Genomic DNA, 19,816 nt, shown 5'->3' with positions numbered 1-19,816 from the left:
TATGCAGTAAAATACAACCCACCTTGGCAAGCTGTAAGAGATTTGGGGTGATTAAAAGTGCAGTATAAAGAACCTTCTACATTTGTTTTTTAGTGGGGTTTGAGAAAGGCATAGAGATGGAGATTAAGAGAGACATATAGGCCCTAGAGAGGGCATGAGTAGACATTAACAAAAGCTGAAAGTATTTCTTCATGTGCCCTAGGGCACAGTGTCTTTTCTGACAGTGTATGTGTGTGTCTGTGTGAGAGAGACAAAATATGCATGCACTATAGTTAGTTAGTATGTGTATTAGTAGGGGTATTATGGTAAGTATAGGTAGTCTAAGAGACATACAAGTGTAGCTGGTAGCAGGAGTCTGCAGTGAATAAGTAGTGTTTTTGGGAAAGGCAACAGGTGTAAATGACTAACATTGTACACCTGGTCCCTGTTTTTACCCTGTATATTACAATCTCTATTTCTCTCTGTCTTTCCCATGAGCTCTGAACTATTTGGCTGTGAGTAGAAAATAGCAAACAAATGATGAGCAAGCTGGAATGTTGCCAAGTTATTTGTGTTTCTTTACTTTGTTAAAAACCTACTATCCCACAGGGACCAGTGTAAGGGCATTATAACACCTGCGGAATCAAACTGAAACTAAAAGGTTTATTTGCTTTATAACTAACTCAACAAAATCTATTGGCTTATGGTAAAAAAGGGTAAACAAGTCTTTGGCAAGTGTGTGAATAAACCACACAAATCACCCACACACAAAACATGGATTAGATGTTGAATAAATAATACAACAATAATAAAACAATAAGTTTAACAATTTGTGGCATGAGTGAAATCTCTCTAAATAAAAGTAATTTAATTACAGATTGTACCTTAGTTTTCTCACTGTTCTGCAGTTATGTCATTAGATTAATCATCCATTAGAGCCAGACATGTCATGATAGTGCTAAAACATTTTAAGAAAGATGTCTAGCATAAAGTTGTGTTGTGCGTGGTCGCTTTTTTCTATATTTTATTTCTTTTACGCAGGTGTAAGGGGCAATTATCATTGACAGGATAAAAGGGCAGGTGCTTGGCATTATATTTATTTGGCAAAATCAAATCCTGACAATTCCTAATCATTGTCTGTAGCAGTGATCAAATACAGATATACAGGGTTATCAATCACCATAAACAAAAATATATACAAAATATGTACAATTTAGTCAGTCACAAGACAGCAGTAGAGAAAAGATAGAAAAAAACAGAAACAAAGACACTGGGCCTATAAGCATGTGAATGTAAAGGGGCAATCACCTGGCAAGCTTTTTAGTTAATCTATTGGTAATGGATAAAAGTAGTTCCTCTACCCAAATTTTCCGTCAAATATCTCGCATTGTAAAAATATGTACTTTCAAAAAAACAGGACTGACTAAAATAAACCAAATACAATTATTCTCTAGTAGCCTGAGTCAGGCCTGACCAGCACGGTAATGAGCTCATTAAGATTTATCTCTCCATTGTATCACAGATTAGTACCTGCATCTCTGGTGTATGCCTGGCCCAGCTGGTACTGTTGGACATCTCTGTGTTCAGGTGCCCCTGCTGTGGCTGCCAGGATGGCATGCAGGCCACTGTCACGTGGCAGCGTAAAGCTGCGGTGTTTTACTTCCCTTCCTAGTCGAGCTGTTTGAGGTAGTTGGTTGGGCGTCAGAGGAGCGTGGCGCTCAGGTGGTGGGCATCGCTGAGGTGGCAGTGTGGCCTGGCGCCGAAGTTCCACAGGCAAGGCTCCATTGGGCTCCAAAAATACAGCATCCTCCAGAGGCAGAGACTGCAAAAAGTGTAGACCTGAACTGGTCAGTGGCGTCTCAATCAGGTCCTGCCATGAGCGCCGCTGACTGGACGATTTGCGTGAGGGAGAGCTGGGGCCGCTCATACTAGCACACTGGGGGTCTTGCTGGAAGTCATCATGGGGAGATCTGGGCTGCACGGTCTCTGTGGATGGGGGTCGAATGTGTTTGGGTTCAGGATAGGGGCTCACCTGCTGCAGGATTACAAGTAAAAAAAAATAATTTTTAATTGCGAGGTAAACCATTGGGGTAATGTCAATGCTAGAACCTGGCTAGTATTTGGGTTTACATTGATCACAGAATCTAATTCTAATGATGGAGTTTTAAATTGCATCATCATTGTGTTAGCATTTTAGACAAATATGTCAAAATGTACCATGAAGACTTATTCTCAATATTTGCAAGATGGCTGGCTCAACACATACAGTATGATACTGCATGACTAAATAGTATAGGCAATAGTACTGCCTCCTAATTTCATTTTAGAATGTAAGGATTAGTAAAGATCAAGCTGGCTAACATTTAGCTATTTGTGTTTAGCAACTTTATGCTGGCCAGCTACAGTAGCCTATACCTTGTTTTATAATGATGCAGCTCCTTACTTTTTGAGAAACAGCTTGAACATAACAGAATGCTATTTTCTTAGTGCTATAAATTACATTTAAAAACGTTTAAATATTTGATAGTTGAGCTAATTAGATTTTTATTTCTCATAGTTTTACATTTGAATCCTGTTTGAGAGTGGTTGAATAGGCACAATGAGGAGGAAGTAAAGAAAACCAGCAACCATTAAAAGAAATGTGGCTTGCCTTTGTGGTGCCTCAGAGCTGTCACCAGCTATTAGTCTTTGAATTTGAAACGGGAACATGCACACACACACACACACACACACACACACACACACACACATAGCTTTTATGCATAGTATTATAAGTTGTCTGTTTTGTGTTTCTCTCAGTAAGATTAGCAGGGTCTGGTACCATGGGATCTCATTTAAAAAAAGCCCTTTTTATCTCAAAATCTGCTGCCACAAAGCTGGTCTCCAGAGCTTCAATAATTAATAAGTGCTTCAGCTGCCTTCCTTTTTCTCTTTTGCACTTAAGTTTTCATCTTTCATTTCTCTTTTTCCCCTCTATCTATTCTATCTTCTCTTCCCAACTGTTCACACATTTCCTACTACCTTAATGTCTGAAACCTTCTTGTCGGTCTGACAAGTCCATTAATGTAGAGAAAGTTTAAAAATAATAATGGTGCTTTTTTATCCAACACAAGAAATAAAAATAATAATAAAGGCAGCCTGTGTGACATACTAAAGCAGGGTAGGTGTCGTAGGGGGGTGGAGGGCTGTTCTGTTTAGAAGACAAGTTCTCAACATCCTCATGGTCGCTCTCACTCCAGTAGTCTAAGAGAGGAAAAGAAAACAAAAAATATATAAGCATTTATTTACAGATGGTATGATGGCCACATGGTATGCAGTAGCACAGTTTATTACTACAACACTCTGGAGAATAGTGAACATGTACTCGGATACACTGACCTCCTCGACCATTTTACCCCAGTGGCTACGCACTTAAATGAAATGTGCTAATGTTTTAATTTACCAAAATAGATCCATACATCTTCTATACTATTTATCCTGCACAAGGTCTCAGGAGACCCTGAAGCTCAGTCCAAGGACTCAGGGCACAAGGGTGGACAAGATGCCAGCTCATCACATGGCACAATTACACCGACATACTTGGACAATTTGAAAATGCTAATCAGTGTACATGTATTTGGACTTTGGAAGGAAACCAGTGTACACAGAGAAAACCCAAGAAAATCTGAACCCCTAGGGTTATATTGTGAGACCAAAATTCTACTACTAAGCCACTGTGTCCGCAAAATAAATTGTGGTTTCAAAATATATTAATTTTTGTAATACATGAAATGCTGTATTAAAATGTTAATGAAATACACTAATCCTATATCACATTATTATGCATTGTTGCCATATTTTTTTATTTTATTGTGCATTATTGGAATTAGTGTTTGTGATGTCCCAAAAACAGTACTTAGCCAGTTTTCATCAGGAGATTTGTCATGCTATAAAAGTCCTGATGAAAGGTGTCTGTTTAGTTATTGCGTGCTCCATATGACCCAGTGAAAGCTACAATTTCCCATGGTGATAGACAATTCATTACTTTGAAAGGTGACGTTCAGCTTTTGTTGATATTGTTGCAATTATTTTCTTATGATAGTAAGAATCTAGATGGCAGCTTCTTTACCACTAGAGGGGCCTAAACAACTGGCTACAACCTCAGCTATTTTTCAGTTAGTTCATTTAAAGCATATTATTCAGTAATGACTACAAATTATTCTGTAATTGTACAAAAAAAAAAAATACAATTTATGCTGCAACTAATAGAAGATACACCTAGCTAACTTTATTTAATGCCTTTTTTTGCATGAGTCATCAAGTTATTTAGATATATACATATATACAGTGGTGTGAAAAAGCGTTTGCCCCCTTCCTTATTTTTTTGCATGTTTGTCACACTTTAATGTTTCAGAGCATCAAACTAATTTAAATATTGGTAAAAGACATGGAGAATGTTTCAAGCATCCAATACACTCAATAGATTATAGAAAAGTTTATACACTGTTTAGTCAAGACCACATAGACCAGAGTAACTGAGATGATCATTAAAGTGTAAAGGCATCCTCTCACCATGATCCTGCCGAATCCTCTCCTGTTCTAAGTGAGCTGCTGCTGCCATGTTTAATCGACTCAGCCATCTGTGTGTCGACAAAAAAAACAAAACAAAAACAATCAGCTGCAAAGCTGCTACATTCTGCCAAAATGCTGAAATATAGAACTACTAAATGTGCTGTTATAGTGGGATTTATACTATGTCTTACCTGTTCATGTCATCGACATTATCTGCTGCAAAGTAGAAACTCTTGATCTTAGGATGGCATGCCTTAAATGCACTTTAATACAGAAAATACATAAAAATCATCAAAAATCTCTTGGAGATGCCACTGTCAATGCCAACAATTATGATTATTAATCCAAAGTTAAAATATAAAACACATACAACTTCTTGCGGCATTCATTTGCTTGGTCGATTTTGAATTCAGGGAGACTGACGAAGCCTTCGGCCTTCTCGTCCTGCAGAAACACAAACACAGTCAACAATTGAGAAACTATTGAGATCTCAGTATGAGCATGAAATGCGGAAACCTATTGTTATTGTACAAATTGTTTTGTTTTATTATTAATATAATTTTTATTATTAATATTTCCCCTAAAACTGATTGTGCAGACTAAACTGTAAGGCATAGAGAGTTGAAACGTGGCCAGATGGTAGAGCTCAATTTGGGGAGAGGATGACAAATTATCAACCCAGTTGGCAAAAGGGAGGGCGCTACAGTCGAAAAAACTTTATTTCACACATTTTTTGCCATAGCTCATACTAGTTTTATCGTAGGCTCAGAACTTTCAGATGCTTGGAAACCATGGGTCAAAACAAAAAAAGGTTATGAGATATCTTCACAAAACTTTGTATATGTGTCTATATGTTCAATCTTTGGTAAAAGAAAAAAAATTGCATAACTTTGCCTCTTGGAATCACTAAACAAGGAAATAATTACAAATAGCTATACCTACGCAAACGTTTATCTGATCGACTTGAGCCTTGGTACACAATGTCTCTGTCCAATGTGCCATAAGATTTTACAAGGATATTTGTGTATCTCAAAAAACATGGCCGTCATCTGCCAATTACTTGTGAGCACCTGTTAGACACCGGTACCAGAGGCGTATTACAACAAAACTCTTTGGGCATGTTCTTAATGTCTTGTTCATTATGACCTTCAGTATCTAATAGTACCCTCTAATAGCTGCAGGGGTTCAAGCAACTTAGGTACTGAAGATCAAAATGAACAAGACAAGTGTCTTGGGTCCATATACCGAAATGAATGCAGATGTATGAGTTCATGTGAATGATTTTCCATCACCCAAAGACACAACCCTGCAGTCTGCAAGCAGACCCTTCTAAATATTCTCAAAAGACTTTTGATATTTTTAATCAAACCCTCACCTCCTCGTTGATGTACCAGTAGAGACAGGTGTCTTTTAGCACCACCCAGTACTTCTTCCACTTTTGAGAAAAGTAGCTTTTGGCATCCTTCTTCTTCCAGAGCCAACCGGCGCAATCTCCCTGTCCCAAGTCTTTACAGGAAATTCTACGCTTACTGATAGATGATAGTGAACCAGCTACAAAAAGACAAAAGAGAAAGAAGAAGCTATTTATATATGTAAAAGTTTGGGATGTGCGATTAAATCAAGCTCATGTGTCTCACCTCTCAATTTCTTTTTGGACTTGGTCAGCACTGAAGACTGATCAAATGTCTGCAAAAAATAATGCACCCATGTATGCTATAAGCAATAATTTATGAAAAACAAACTGTGACAATTTCACCTAAAATCATTGCAAAAATATAGGTCTGAATTTGAAATTAATCACTTTATCTATCACTTTATATATATAGTTTTTTTAATAGCACAAATAATGTGTATTTGTTCATAATAAAACTATAATATCGTTTATTTATGCATATTACTCCTAGCAGCTCTAAACTTCAGGAAGTTGTCTGTTGATATGCGATGAAAGAATAAATATATTTAAAAATACATTTCAACACAGTGAAATTATTTCTTTGCATATCCCAGCTTGCTCAGAAGCGCAGGGTCATCCATGATACAGTAATGTACAGGTGACAAATAAAGGCTATTCTATTCTATTCTATTCTATTCTATTCTATTCTATTCTATTCTATTCTATTCGGGAGGTTGGAAACATGGCTGGCATTATAATTAACGTTATAGCTGAATTCTATTTTGTTTCTATTTTTCTACAATGTGGTAGACATTACTTTGCCCAGAACTACTGAGTAATTCCTTTACATGTTAGATAAATAAGTCAAATTTTTAGAATATAAAATCATTCTTTAGTTACACTCACAAGGTAAATGGAGGAGGTGTCTGAGGTGGGTGTGGTTATTGATTCCTGTCTTAGCATTTCCATCTGAAGTGCTGGAACCAAGGCGTAATGGGCGGGGCTACTTCCTTTTTCATTCTTCCTTCTGCTCCGTCTGCTGCTGCTGCGTGCTATTGCATACTCTTCAGAACCCACCTTATCTTCTCCAACATAACGAATCATGGAGTTCTCTGTGTGCACAGTGATGTGACAATTAATTATCATGAATTATCGCAATGTGCAGAAACACCACTGCCATGTTAAATCTAATAAATCTGCATATCGCATCGGAAGCCACTGATGGGTGATATAAGTAGTTATTGTGTACTAATAACCAAAAATAATTACATACTCCTGGCTTATAAAGGTGCCTTTTTCCCTCTTTACTCTCTTCTCCTTCGCTAATGTACATTTTCTATTGCACAAATGTAGAATTCCTAATGTCAGTGTACAACTGTCAATATCATTTGTAAACATGACGTAAATCTGAAACTTTATCCTTGATACCTACAGTCTCCAAATGTGAGTAAACAGACTGAATTCTCTCTGCACTAACTCACTTTGTCATTCAGCCTTTCTCTGTGAATCAAATACCAGCATCTTGCCAAGAGTTTCCATGGCAATGGGGAAGCACAAAATTCAGAATTCTTCAGACAAAGAAAATTACACTCATGCAAAGAAATAGCGAGGCACACTGAGGAAAACGGGAGAGGGCAGGGAGGGAGGATCGACACAGAGCAAAAACCACAAATTACAAAGCACGATGAGAAGAAGTACGAGGGTCAGAGGGAACTGGATGGAGGAATCCAAATCATTATTTATATTTTAGGTCCCAAAAAAACAACCACCCGCTGCCCTCCTACTGCTTCTGTCTCTCCCTCCTCCCTCACCCACCTCTCCTGAGCTCTTTCTTCATCTTGGCTGGGTCTTCATAGTCGCCCACCCAGTTATACTCCACCGGCATTGAGATGGGCCTCAGCCTTCCTGGCTCACACATACCGACGAAGTGAATCAGAATCACACCACGCTAATCAGCACACTGCACCTCACACAGTACAGAACAGCACCTATTTTTCTGATAAAGAGGAAATCTATAAAGGGATCAGAACGGGATGTTATCTGGAGAAGTGTGGCCCAGAAATGTTCAATCAGGGTTACTTTGAATGACAAAAAGCAGATATAATCCAATTTTCCAATTTAATTTAAGAAAGAAATATGTGGGTTCAAATCCAATTCAATCCAAATTCCAGACATACAACTATAAAGTTCTTTGTTCCTTTTTTGTCATTCAGTATGCTGTCTTTTTAAAGTCAAAAACGGGCCTTTTTTGCGTTTCCTAACAGCATTAGAACACAAAGCCAATGGTTAAGTGGCAGCATAAAAATCACTTTGAACATTCTCAAACTAACTTTGCTATTAATTTGTTTGCATTTGTTTTCTTTACCCGATTTGCTTCCATTTCAGTAATAAGCAGTGGACTATAGCAGTGGACTATAGTCCGAGAAAATCGATCAAATTAGTCAGTTGTAATTTGATTGTAAAATCAACTCAGAGCACTTTAACACTTTTTACTCTTTTGCTCTTTTTAATCCTTTGGTTGTTTGCTGGCTCTAAATCAAAGAAAAGAATAATTAGTTGTATGTCATATAATTTGGTTGAGTTTTAAAACCACAAATCGAAAAGCAAATAAAACAGTGTGTCTAAGGGATGTGTAGGTTCTCATTGCTTAGAAATCACAATATATGATCCAAAAAACAAAGAACAGGGATGATTATATCATTCTATGAATAGATTTTGTTTATCACATCCAGCATTTTTGTGTCATTCCAAATATTCAGAACGCATCACATTTCTGCGATGCCATGCCTGTGTTTGGCTCAGTTTAGCAGCTCGTTTCTACCAAGAGTATTACAACCTAAAATATACAAAGTGTTTTGTTCATGTCCTGCACGCGGGTCGATTCAAGATCAAAACACAGAAATCGAAACCCTACAGTTCACTTGGATCTGTATGAAGAATGCTTCTTTCAGACTAGTTATTTTGGTCTGTGCACGAATGTGATTGCAGTATCCTCACCTGCCAAAACCGCCACACCAAGTGGAAAAAAGCACCAGGGTTCAAAAGTTCTAAACAACTAAATGCTGCACATGTAAAGGCAACCCCAGAGCTTTGCCAAAGGGGTACAAAATCCATAGCATCAAGCCAAGCCATGTCAATCTGGATTGAGTCAACAGAAGTTCAAAGCACGTACCATATGTCATAGTGCCGTCCCTGCGCACAGGAGGAGGCCCACGGTTCGGATCATACTCATAGCAGTAGAGAACCGCATCCTCTTCCATCACAGGAAACTGCCGTCGGCACTCCTGGTCGAGAAAAGAGTTTGGCGACTCAGAATGCTTAGCCACCTCATGCTGTGAAGTGTCACTGGCTGTGCCCTCTCTGCAAGGAAAAATAAAGTGTTTAGTGCTTCTCTTTTCCATGGGTGCATTTCGGGAATATTGTGCAATAAGTGAAATTCTGTCTATTGCACTGTGTTTATAGTTTGTCTAGTGCCATAGATGTAATGGTAAATCCTAGACACAATACCTCAAATGTAGCGTTTAAGATAGGTGAAATTATCATTACATTTCCACTTTTTAACATTTAAAGCATTTCGCAGATGCCCTTATCCAGAGCGACTTACAATAATCTCATTCATACAACTGAGCAGCTATGGGGTTAAAAGCGTTGCTCAGGGGCCCAGGATTTAGACTCGCAACCTTAAAATCCACAGTCCAGTGCCTTAACCACTAAACTACCACCTGCAGATATGCTGCTAAAACAGATTATAAAAGCATTATAAAAGAGACAAATTTACTTTAGAAAAATTGATCTAATTATGATAATGAGGAGCAACGTCCTCATATGGATAAATCCCACATCACCATCATACTCTTTACCTATCAGTATGTTATATGCAGTCTGCAAATGTTCCTCCATATAAGGCTTTTTCCCTGCTGGATATGAGGGGTGTGTATGTTCCTCTGTGTGTCTGTGTGTGTGTGTGTGTGTGTGTGTGTGTGTGTGTGTGTGTGTGTGTGTGTGTGTCTACCTGGGTGCATATGGCTCGTCCGGTGGTGGGGGAAAGTAGAGGTCCTGTAGGGCACAGCTGTCTCGCTTGGATGGTGTGCTGAGGGTGCTGGTGGGTGTGGCTGCGCTGCTGCTGGGGCTTGCTGGAAAGACAGGCTGAAGGAAGAATGTTATTTTGTAATATACATCATGCTGTTATACGTTTTACACACAATCTGTGTACAATCTGCATTTGTGTCTGGCATCCTGTCATCCTGTTTGTCATGTATCTGATAGTTCGCGAGAAGCCGTGAGTGGCTGGAAAATTTGGAGTTTGTACTAATAAATTACATAACAATGTTTGTAAAACTATTTTATTATTGTATTATTCATTTAAAGTAGTAAATAAAACATTTATGACAAGTAATTCACAATTTTTGTAAAGTTTACAGTACAGTAAATGTACAATTCCACTTGAGAAAAGGAACTATCAAAAGGAGAGAGTCAAAACCTTGCGATTTTTTGTTACTGTTACTCACAAGGGGTCTTAGAATGTAACCCCTACGAGTATAGATATACTGTATATATAAAAGCATCCCATATTATAATTCAAAATATGGACACTTCATTGGGTACTGGCTTTTTTTTATATAAACTCTTCTTTACAGAAAATTACAGTTCACTGTGCTACCATTCTGACATTTAATCTGATAATACTGACATTTAATCTGATTTCCAATCGCCTTTTATAGCAATTTATTGGAATTACATTTAAAGGAAAAGAAACTGCAATAAATATTGTACACACAATATAGTGAGAACATGTTCAACACACAAAGGTTTTTTTTTTTTTTTTTTTTTTTACGACTGACATGGTGATTTTTTTCTGCTTGTTTAAATGACAAAAAACACAAATAGATTTTCCTTTGAATTACAAAACAGGCAAGACATGCAGAATTATCTAAAAAGATAGATCAAAGTAAAGAAAGTAAAGTAAAGGCAGGAGGAGGAGAAGGAGGAGAAAATTTTGCCATGCGCTCCAGTTGGTTCGAGCCCTTAGGGTGGAGAGATGACTTTTAATACAACGGGCTGGATTACTGTGGATCATAAATTTGCACATACCACTTAAACAACACTTCTATCCACTGACACAGAGCCAAGAAGTACCTGTAGGGCCAGGGGTTTCCATCTCATGTTCTTCAGTAAGGCAGGAGTGGACGTGAGAGTGCTCTGAGGACGTTTCTTTAGTGTTAAGGACACTCCAGCTGGGTCACTACGCAAAGAGTTGACTAAGTTCTTTAACTGCCAGCCAACCTACACACCCACAAAAATACACAGCTTTTTAAAAATCTGTTACAAACTCATTGCCATGCATGAATGAACAAACAACTGTACTGTATGTTTGAAATGTGTGTTTTGTGTGGCACTTGAAACCCAGAGAGTGAACACAGTAGATGCTTAAGTTAAAATATAAACAATAGACAAACCACTGTCTGATGATTGACTTGAATGACCTCATCGCCGGCGTGAATTTTCTTACAGCGGTCTGCTGGAGACTGAAGTAGATAAAGAAACAGAATGAGTAACAGTGAAAAAAAGTTAAAGGGTAAGATAAAAATATATTATATAAAGGGGTTTTATTCATGGCTCTGCATATCCTGTAAATTCATGAAAAATCAGGTGTGTCAACAATTCCATACAGGGACATTGTGTTTCAATGGCCACTTTACTCTCTCTCTCTCTCTCTCTCTCTCTCTCTCTCTCACACACACACACACACACACACACACACACACACACACACACACACACACACACACACACACACACACACACACTTCTTTTATATTTAAAGTCCCTTTTATTTAATGCACAATTTTCTGAGCAGCTGATCAGGTTCACATTTCACTGCAAGTTATATTCTGTATATATGTACTATGTTTGTGACAAATAAAATCTTAAAACATGCATGAGATGTAAAATCATCTAAATGATATCATAATGATTGTGCACCATTTAGTGTTTTCATAAGCCTTATGTGTGTTCTTCAAATACCAAAACTGCACCCATGTTTCACTTAATTTGTTGTGCCTACCATTTATTTGAAGCTCAGTAATATGCCAGGGGGGGCAAGAGGTCTCTAATTGTATTCAGAATGCATCCACATGCCAAAGTACACTTTAATTAAAGAATTTTAATTTATAGCAAAAGCTTAATTACAACTACAAATTCTGGCTGCGTATTTATCTTTTGTGTTAATGCCATGAAATACTAAGTGTCTGCATGTCTTGAGAAACACATCTTTCGTGAACAAATTAGTTAATAAATAAATAAGCAGTTTTCTAGTTTAAAGTGCAAAATACATGGCAGAGAAAATGCAAAATTATGTCTAAATGTGTCATTAAAATAATAATTGCATGTGCAAATACATACAAATATTTTGTAAAAGTATTATTTTAAAAACATAATATATATTTTTTTATATTACATTAACAAACAAAAACAAATTATTATTTTACCTGAAGCTAAACAACAATTAAACTGGCCTTTAAAAAATCTAGTGGAACATCTTATAAGAGTGGAGGGAATTATAAGAGCAAATTGGGACTAGGGTTGCGATGCTCAAAAAGCAAAACATTTGTCAATATAGTGTATTTAGAGTCATTACAACAAGCAAACATCTCATCCACTTGTTTTTTCCTCACTTCACATTCACACAGTTATTCATCTGTAACATATCTACTAACAGGACAAACATTTTATTCTCATGCTCATATTATTTCATATTATATCTTTTACCTCCACATGTCACAGATTAGTCTCAGTGTGAGCACAACGTTATCAATTCAGCTTGAAAAGCCTAACCTGTCTGGCAGGTATGTCATTGCTGAAGTATTGTTTAAAAAGTGGGCCCCTACCCCCTCTGTGGTCCCTGTGATGACATGTAGGCCATCATATGTTGACTTGATGTACATGCCCTAAGGAAGGGCACAAACATTTCAGAGGAGTTACTTGAAAATCTTTGTAACACACAGACAATAGACACAATTGCACACTGTAACAGACTTTGATACACAAGCATCAGAATGGGTAGAGGGAGAAGGAAACATTGTGTGTCTGAGAGTTGGTTTATTTTTATCTGCCTTTGCTCTGTCTCCATTCAGCACTGACAGAAAGTGCTGCAGTGTGTGTCTCTATGTTTGTGTATATGTTGGTATATACGTGCATGTGTGGGCGTGAGCATTACTGCTCTAAGCTTCCCTAAGCCACTACATGCAGCATACATCCTATGAGTAGGAATGTGTAGCTCTGCCTCTGTGACATTAGGACTGTCATGCTGTGACTGTCAACATTTTAATATAATATGATTTACAGCTGAAATACAATATAGTGAAATTAGACACAATTTGTTACTGGTTATTACATACTATATCATTCATTTATTTTCAGGAAATGCTTCATTCTATTGATTGTCGTGGTAGATACTGGGCTATCTAACACACACACTTGTGAAATAAAATGAGTTACCATAATGGGCATGTTCCCTTTCCAGGGGCTGACAAATACAGAGTTCATGCCTCCTTCACTGGGGGTTATTGACCCAAAGAGTCATGCCTCTTTTACAGTAACTAACATGAAGAGAGGCAACAATTCCTTCCCTAAGAATCGAGGACACATAGGCAATTTCTTTTTTTATTGTAACTATTAAGCATAGAGGCCTTGCCTTTTTTTTTTACTGGTACTGACAGGTATAAAAAACTCACTGTGACTGACAGGCACATAGTTCATGACTCCATAACTGTGCTTTAGATATGGGCAAATGTACATCAAAACAATGTATATTATAATCAGAAACACATCAGAAACACCTATACAGATTTTACAACCAAATTTCCAAAAAAGTTTAAACTGTGTAAAATGTAAATAAAACCTGAATGCATTGATTTGCAAATCTAATTTTTTTCTCAACAGAACATGGAAAAGAGGAAGAGAGAAAAGGAACCATCTGGCTTGATATCAGCTCTCAGTTTGAAACGCTGCATCTCTGATGGTATGGGAATGCATTAGTGCCTATGGAATGGGCAGCTTACACATTTGGAAAGGCTCCATCAATGTTGGACAGTATATACAGGTTTTAGAGCAACAAATGCTTCCATCCGGAAAATGTCTTTTTTAAGGAAGGCCTTGTATATTTGTGCAAAATTTCATAGTAGAATAGTCCGGGTGCTGAACTGGCCTGTCTAAATATGACAGAGGACATGATGCTACACAGTGGTAAACATGGCCTGTTTTGACCTGTTGCAACCATCAAAACTTTTTTCTTTAGAATTATAAATATTTTCAGTTTAAACATTCGACATGTTTTTGTTTGTTTGTTTTGAATATGAATATGAATTGATATATAGAATATGGATTTATGAGATTTGCAAATCATTGCATTCTGTTTACATTTTACACAGTGTCCCAACCTTTTTGGAATTATGGTTGTACCATAATACACAGTGAAAGTGATAAGAAATTAAATGCAAAATACAGTGCACAAAGTGGGTCCTGACACCCACCAGCCCCTCTGTTGATTTGATATTGTCCAGTTGCACCACCTCCAGGTGAGCAGCCTGGGATACCATAGGGTCTGAGGAGAGTGTGATAATATGGTCACATACATCAGAGAGCATCTTACACTAAAGGGAGAAAGACAAGAGACAGACAAATTGTTTGTAGATGAGGAAAATAAATTGTGAAAGAAACTTCATTCTCTTAAAAGCTTTGATTAGACTTTTAGCCATATCATCATATATTATGATATAACCTTAAACACATAAAATATAGCCTTGATATAACCTTTAATAGCTTAGTTTTTTTTTAAACCCTGCATTTTCACAATTTAAAAAGTAAAGATTTCTTAAATAATACATATAAAGAACATTCTAATAAACACAAATTAAATATAAATTATAATCTGGTATTGTTTTATATATGTGAAATTTAAATTATATGATTATATGGACATACATGTGATAATAGTCATTTTGCTTGTTCAGCTGATAAACCGAGCAGTTTAGCTCTTTCTCTCCCTCTGCCACAATCAAGACCCCTTGCTGTGCTGCAATATGCTTAGCTTTTGACTGCATGGTCACTGTGACACCCCTCAACACCATCTGTGCTGAGGATAAGAGATTCTGTGTGATCGCAGCATCGTCATGAGACAGACTGCCTGCATTACATCATTACATCTCTTTTCAGGCTACCACAGACTTGTCCTCATACCGTTACCTGTTCATCCATCTCCCTTTTGTCACTTTTTGTCACAAATTATTGTGTTTTCATGAATGAAAACACAATAGTTAGATGAGAAAATCCTTGGTGCAGCAGCTAAAGATTTCTTTCTGTCTCTCGCAGAAGGCACGTGGTTCTGTCATGGTATTTATAGCAGAAGAGGGCAGCGGTGTCCTGACCAGCACTGCAGTGTGGCACAGATGAGCTGCAGAGCTCTTAAATCACATGCACACACACGCACACACACACACAAGCATGCATACACGCACACACACACACACACACACACACACACACACACAGACATACATATACTTCTTCTCTTACCACATGCAGTATTTTATTCTCCGTTTCATACACCGTGTTGTCCTGAAAAAAAGGAAGAACAAAAACATTTGCATAATATCTATCAACATTTTCTGCATATTGCAAAAGCAGTCAAGACATGTTTGGGGCATGGTAAGAAAAATTTATATCACAGATGTGTCTATATGCAAAGTTATACATTTTCATACTACTTTTAATGCATCTGTAAATACAAGTAGAACTGACTATGCTCCTGCAGCCAACAGGAAATCCTAATCATTTACTAATGAAAGCAAGTGAGGCAGGCCAGTATGTGTGCTGGTGCCAGTCTTGTAGCCAAATCATCTCTGAGGTGCAGGCGATGCCTGAGTTCCCTCTCCTCCTCAGACAGATGAGTGCGGTGTAAGTGAGTCAGCCCTCCCACACTATGCCTGCGCTTATTCCTCTACACCTCCTTTGCTCATTTCTTTCTCTTCTCACCTCACCTTCTCTTTTCCTTGCACCACTCTGAGCCGACTATGTGGGTGGTGGCGACCACATTCTGAGTGGAACTCCGCTGTCCAGCTTTAAAACGTTTTTATAACTAACAGGCAACAAATTTGGAGTGTTGCTTAGCCGAAGCCTTGCAGTAATTAGGATTATTATATAACATATATTTTCACAACATGCATGTCAGTCAGTTTTAAAAATACCAGGCATCTCCAGCACACACACGCAAGCACGCACGCGCACACATACACGCACACCATTATGGCCTAATTCTAAAATGCAAAAGTTCTGGGACATCAGTTTTTCTTTCCTCCCACAGGAACTTGGCTGTCATCATGCCCCATACTGCAGATACACTATTTCAGTCCAGAGCACAGAGCTGTAAGTGAGAAAGAACATCTCTGTCCTCCTTCTACAGAATCCTCTGGCCTGAAATAATCATCCCACTCGCAAACCTGTGCCCTTAAAAATCTTGCCAATTTAAAATACTTTGCAAAGTCAGTAAAAATAGAAGATTGAGAAAGCTGAGCGAGCTGTAGCTCCGGTGTTGCGTACCTGTTGCACGATTGTGGTTAGTTCTAGACAAAGCTGGATCACGTTGTTCCTGGTCAGGGAATAATCGGCCACTGCGGCAAAAGGAGACCTGAGGAAGACGTGACACCTGGAATTAACCAGTAGATCACTCTTACCCACAGCCTCATTAAAAGGAAATTACACTCAAAGATTCATGACATGGCGCATCTATGCTTACAAGTTAACTGGGATTTTAACCCTTAAATGCATTGTTTAAACATGAAAAACACATCTGTACAAACATAAAACAAAAAAAGATTTCCATAATAGTGTAAAATCATTCTATTGACAATATCCAACTAATCAGCAGCATCTTGTGACCGTAGATTTTTGTGGGAAGGACAACAATAATAATGGCATAGTTTCAAACAAAATAAGCTGATAGGCTATAACACGTTCGGAATTTGTAGAGACCCCATAGAAGGCAGCTGAGAGTTGGCATTATATTGTCACCCATTCATACAGTTCAACAACTAATTTTGAGCTGGTTTAGCCATTTTTTCATCTTTGTTTAATACAGCAGGTTTTAGCAGTTGGTTTTAGAAAAAATAAAGAAAAAAGAAACAAAGGTCCCGCAAGAACATTTGTCTTCTTTTTCTCAGTCTTTGCATGGTGCACACACATTTCTGACACTGGTACAATCTGTTCCATAATCTGCCTTTCACTCTCCCATTCTTGGAAATGTATCTTAGAATGGAGATAGTTTTGTAAATCAATTACACTGTGTCTTACACTTTGTCTTTATTTGTGGGTATTTGTTACATTTCATTTCCAATTGTTTGCTATGAACCAGATCTGGGCAGCTGTAGATTATTTTTAAAATGCCCTATTAGCAGAAAACCTGCCAATGCTGTCATTAACTGTGATGCCTGCGCTCCTCCTCAAAATCCTGCCCCAGTGGGCCTTTATTGGGGCTTACTGAACTTCTCAGTTTTGACTACTTGGTGCATTACAATAAAGGTATGCAAGGCTCTGAGTGTCATTGTGCAACGTATAGAAAGGTGACAATGGAAAATCACCTTACAAAAATCATTAGTTACTCTGAAGAGATAAATGAGGAAGTGGGGGATCAGCAGATAAGATGTTGGGCTACTGATCGGATGGTCATGGGTTCAAGTCTCAGACACAACAATCTGCCACAGCTGGGTCTTTGAGCAAGGCCCTTAACCCTCAATAGCTTAGCTGTTTTAATGAAATAACTTCGCTCTGGATAAGTTCATATGCCGCAAATAGAATGTAGATAAATAATATTTTACTGAAATTTCAGATTTATGGACTTGTGAGTGGGGATAATTTTGTTGAACACTTGATATTGCCTGAGGCTCTGCCCAACTCACCCTTATGAACAAGCCAGTCTGCAAGCCAAGCCATATATAATACTAGCCTATAAGAGATTTTATTCCTGAGATTATAAGTGACCTAAGATATGCATTTCACCACGCTTTAGATTACAGACTTAATAGGAGTGAATTTGAATAAATAAGAATTTTTTAATTATACACTAAGAAAAAGCTCCAAAGGTCAAAACTCATGAAATGTCTGAGGACAGCTGATGGAACAACTTATAATGTATATCCTTATACAGTATAAGGACAAAAATATGTAGTCAAAAGACCATGACACCCATGTGTTTCTTCCCCACACTGTTACCACAAAATTGTACTGAATGTTTTTGTAAGCATTTGCATTACAAGATTCATTCATTGGTTTTAATAGGCCAAAACATGTTCCAGCGTGACAATGCCTCTGTGCTAAAAAAAAAAAACACTCTATGAAAACATAATTTGTCAAGGTTGATGTGAAGAACTCAAGTGGGCTGCACAAAGTCCTGACCTCAACCCCACTGACCATCTCTTGACAGCAGTGCCTGACCTCACTAATGCTCTTGTGGCTGAATGAGCAGAATTCCACAAAGCCATGCTCCTGAATCTAGTGGAAAATATTCCTAGAAGAGTGGAGGCTATTATAAGAACAAAGGGAGATTATATCTGAAATAGGCTGTTTAAAATGCTTGAATCGGTGTGATGGTCAGGTGTTCACAAGATTCTGGCTACAAAGTGTATGTCAATGAATATTTATATGACATACGTTACAGCTGGGGAAATTAATTTACCACAGAGGATTTCAGGACAAGCTTGAGTTGAAGTAGCTGGGGTGACACAGCTTCATAATTTCCTAATCATTATTTGTTTCCTCTCCCTGCAGTGACTTGTGTGGGCTCACAAACCTCCACAAAAAAGCAGAAAATAATATTTAAGCAAACATTTCTAAAGAAGATACTTTGCTGTGTAGCACTAAATTAGGTTTGCAAATAATTATCTACATTTGATATGTGGTTTTGTGCAGACAAATGAATTGAATAAGAAATTTGCTTCCAAAGAAACGGTAAGGAAAGCTTTTGTCATTATGTGCTATAATTGAAGTTGAATAGAATCTGCATTACAGGTAGTCGTCGACTTACGACCTATGCAACTCACGACCATTTGATCGCTAGCCGCTGCGTACGACAGTGCGTACCAGCTTCCAACATAATTTCACAGCACTGTACATATAGCCTACTCTACTTACGACCAAATCGTGTTACAACCGATCTGTCGGTCCCAATCGTGGTCGTAAGTCGACGACTACCTGTATATAGTCTCATTTAAAATATTTATTATAAAAATTTATCAACTACCCTTCATGTTCCACTATGTGGTTTTCTTTTTTTTTTTTTTTTTTTTTTTTTTTTTTATTAAACATATTTTCTGTTATTTTCACTCAGTATGGACATGTTTAAATGATTGTTCATTGTTTTGCATATATACAGGGTTATTCAAAAAGTATGAACTGATATCATGACGCATTGCTTCAGTTCTCAAGCATCGTCATGGAATGAGTCAGTGACCAAATGAAATTTGTAAGGAATCTCAAGCACTCCTCTGCTCATTAGGATAATGACAAGGAGTTTTTATTACTTTTCCTTAATAAAATATTGCGTAATGAAATCGGTTCATTCTTTTTGAATAACCCTGTACTACAGATGTAGTAAATAAAGACATATTACTTCAATGGCAAACTGTGCATTTATGAGAAATAGAGAGAACGCAAAGTAAAGGCTGAGAAAACACTGTGGTGTTTTCTTGAACCACTGCACATTTTTATTGACGACAGGCCAGTAGAATAGAGCTCAGTGTGTGGTGGCAATTATACAAATCACAGCCATTACAGTAAGTACCATTTTGTCACTAGAAGAGCCCATTTTCAGTGAGGACAAGTCAGTAGAGAACTATAATGACA

The 19,816-nt window shown here is 37.7% G+C and overlaps 1 protein-coding gene across 4 annotated transcripts in view; it reads right to left on the bottom strand.

Annotated features, from left to right (window-relative positions):
• cnksr2b (connector enhancer of kinase suppressor of Ras 2b) overlaps positions 1–19,816 on the bottom strand; it is a 42,908-nt gene that overhangs the window by 6,903 nt on the left and 16,189 nt on the right. The window contains exons 4-20 of one of the 4 annotated variants that reach the window (XM_083565358.1): positions 16,520–16,607; positions 15,497–15,538; positions 14,455–14,574; positions 12,811–12,870; positions 11,380–11,448; positions 11,060–11,206; positions 9,936–10,069; positions 9,096–9,283; positions 7,739–7,828; positions 6,830–7,035; positions 6,168–6,216; positions 5,906–6,081; positions 4,901–4,974; positions 4,722–4,793; positions 4,531–4,598; positions 3,131–3,222; positions 1,510–2,014 (exon numbers count right to left, since the gene is read on the bottom strand). In XM_083565358.1, the coding sequence (XP_083421484.1) occupies positions 1,510–2,014; positions 3,131–3,222; positions 4,531–4,598; positions 4,722–4,793; positions 4,901–4,974; positions 5,906–6,081; positions 6,168–6,216; positions 6,830–7,035; positions 7,739–7,828; positions 9,096–9,283; positions 9,936–10,069; positions 11,060–11,206; positions 11,380–11,448; positions 12,811–12,870; positions 14,455–14,574; positions 15,497–15,538; positions 16,520–16,607 (2,180 nt within the window). Of the gene's footprint in view, positions 1–1,509; positions 2,015–3,130; positions 3,223–4,530; positions 4,599–4,721; positions 4,794–4,900; positions 4,975–5,905; positions 6,082–6,167; positions 6,217–6,829; positions 7,036–7,738; positions 7,829–9,095; positions 9,284–9,935; positions 10,070–11,059; positions 11,207–11,379; positions 11,449–12,810; positions 12,871–14,454; positions 14,575–15,496; positions 15,539–16,519; positions 16,626–19,816 lie in introns of all 4 variants that reach the window. The other 3 variants (XM_083565357.1, XM_083565359.1, XM_083565360.1) reach the window with 3 other exon arrangements.

The sequence above is a fragment of the Silurus aristotelis genome, assembly GCF_946808225.1.
Source record: "Silurus aristotelis genome assembly, chromosome: 16".
Lineage (NCBI taxonomy): Eukaryota > Metazoa > Chordata > Actinopteri > Siluriformes > Siluridae > Silurus > Silurus aristotelis.
Note: the sequence above shows the minus strand (reverse complement) of the source record. Positions and strands in the feature narration are given on the sequence as shown.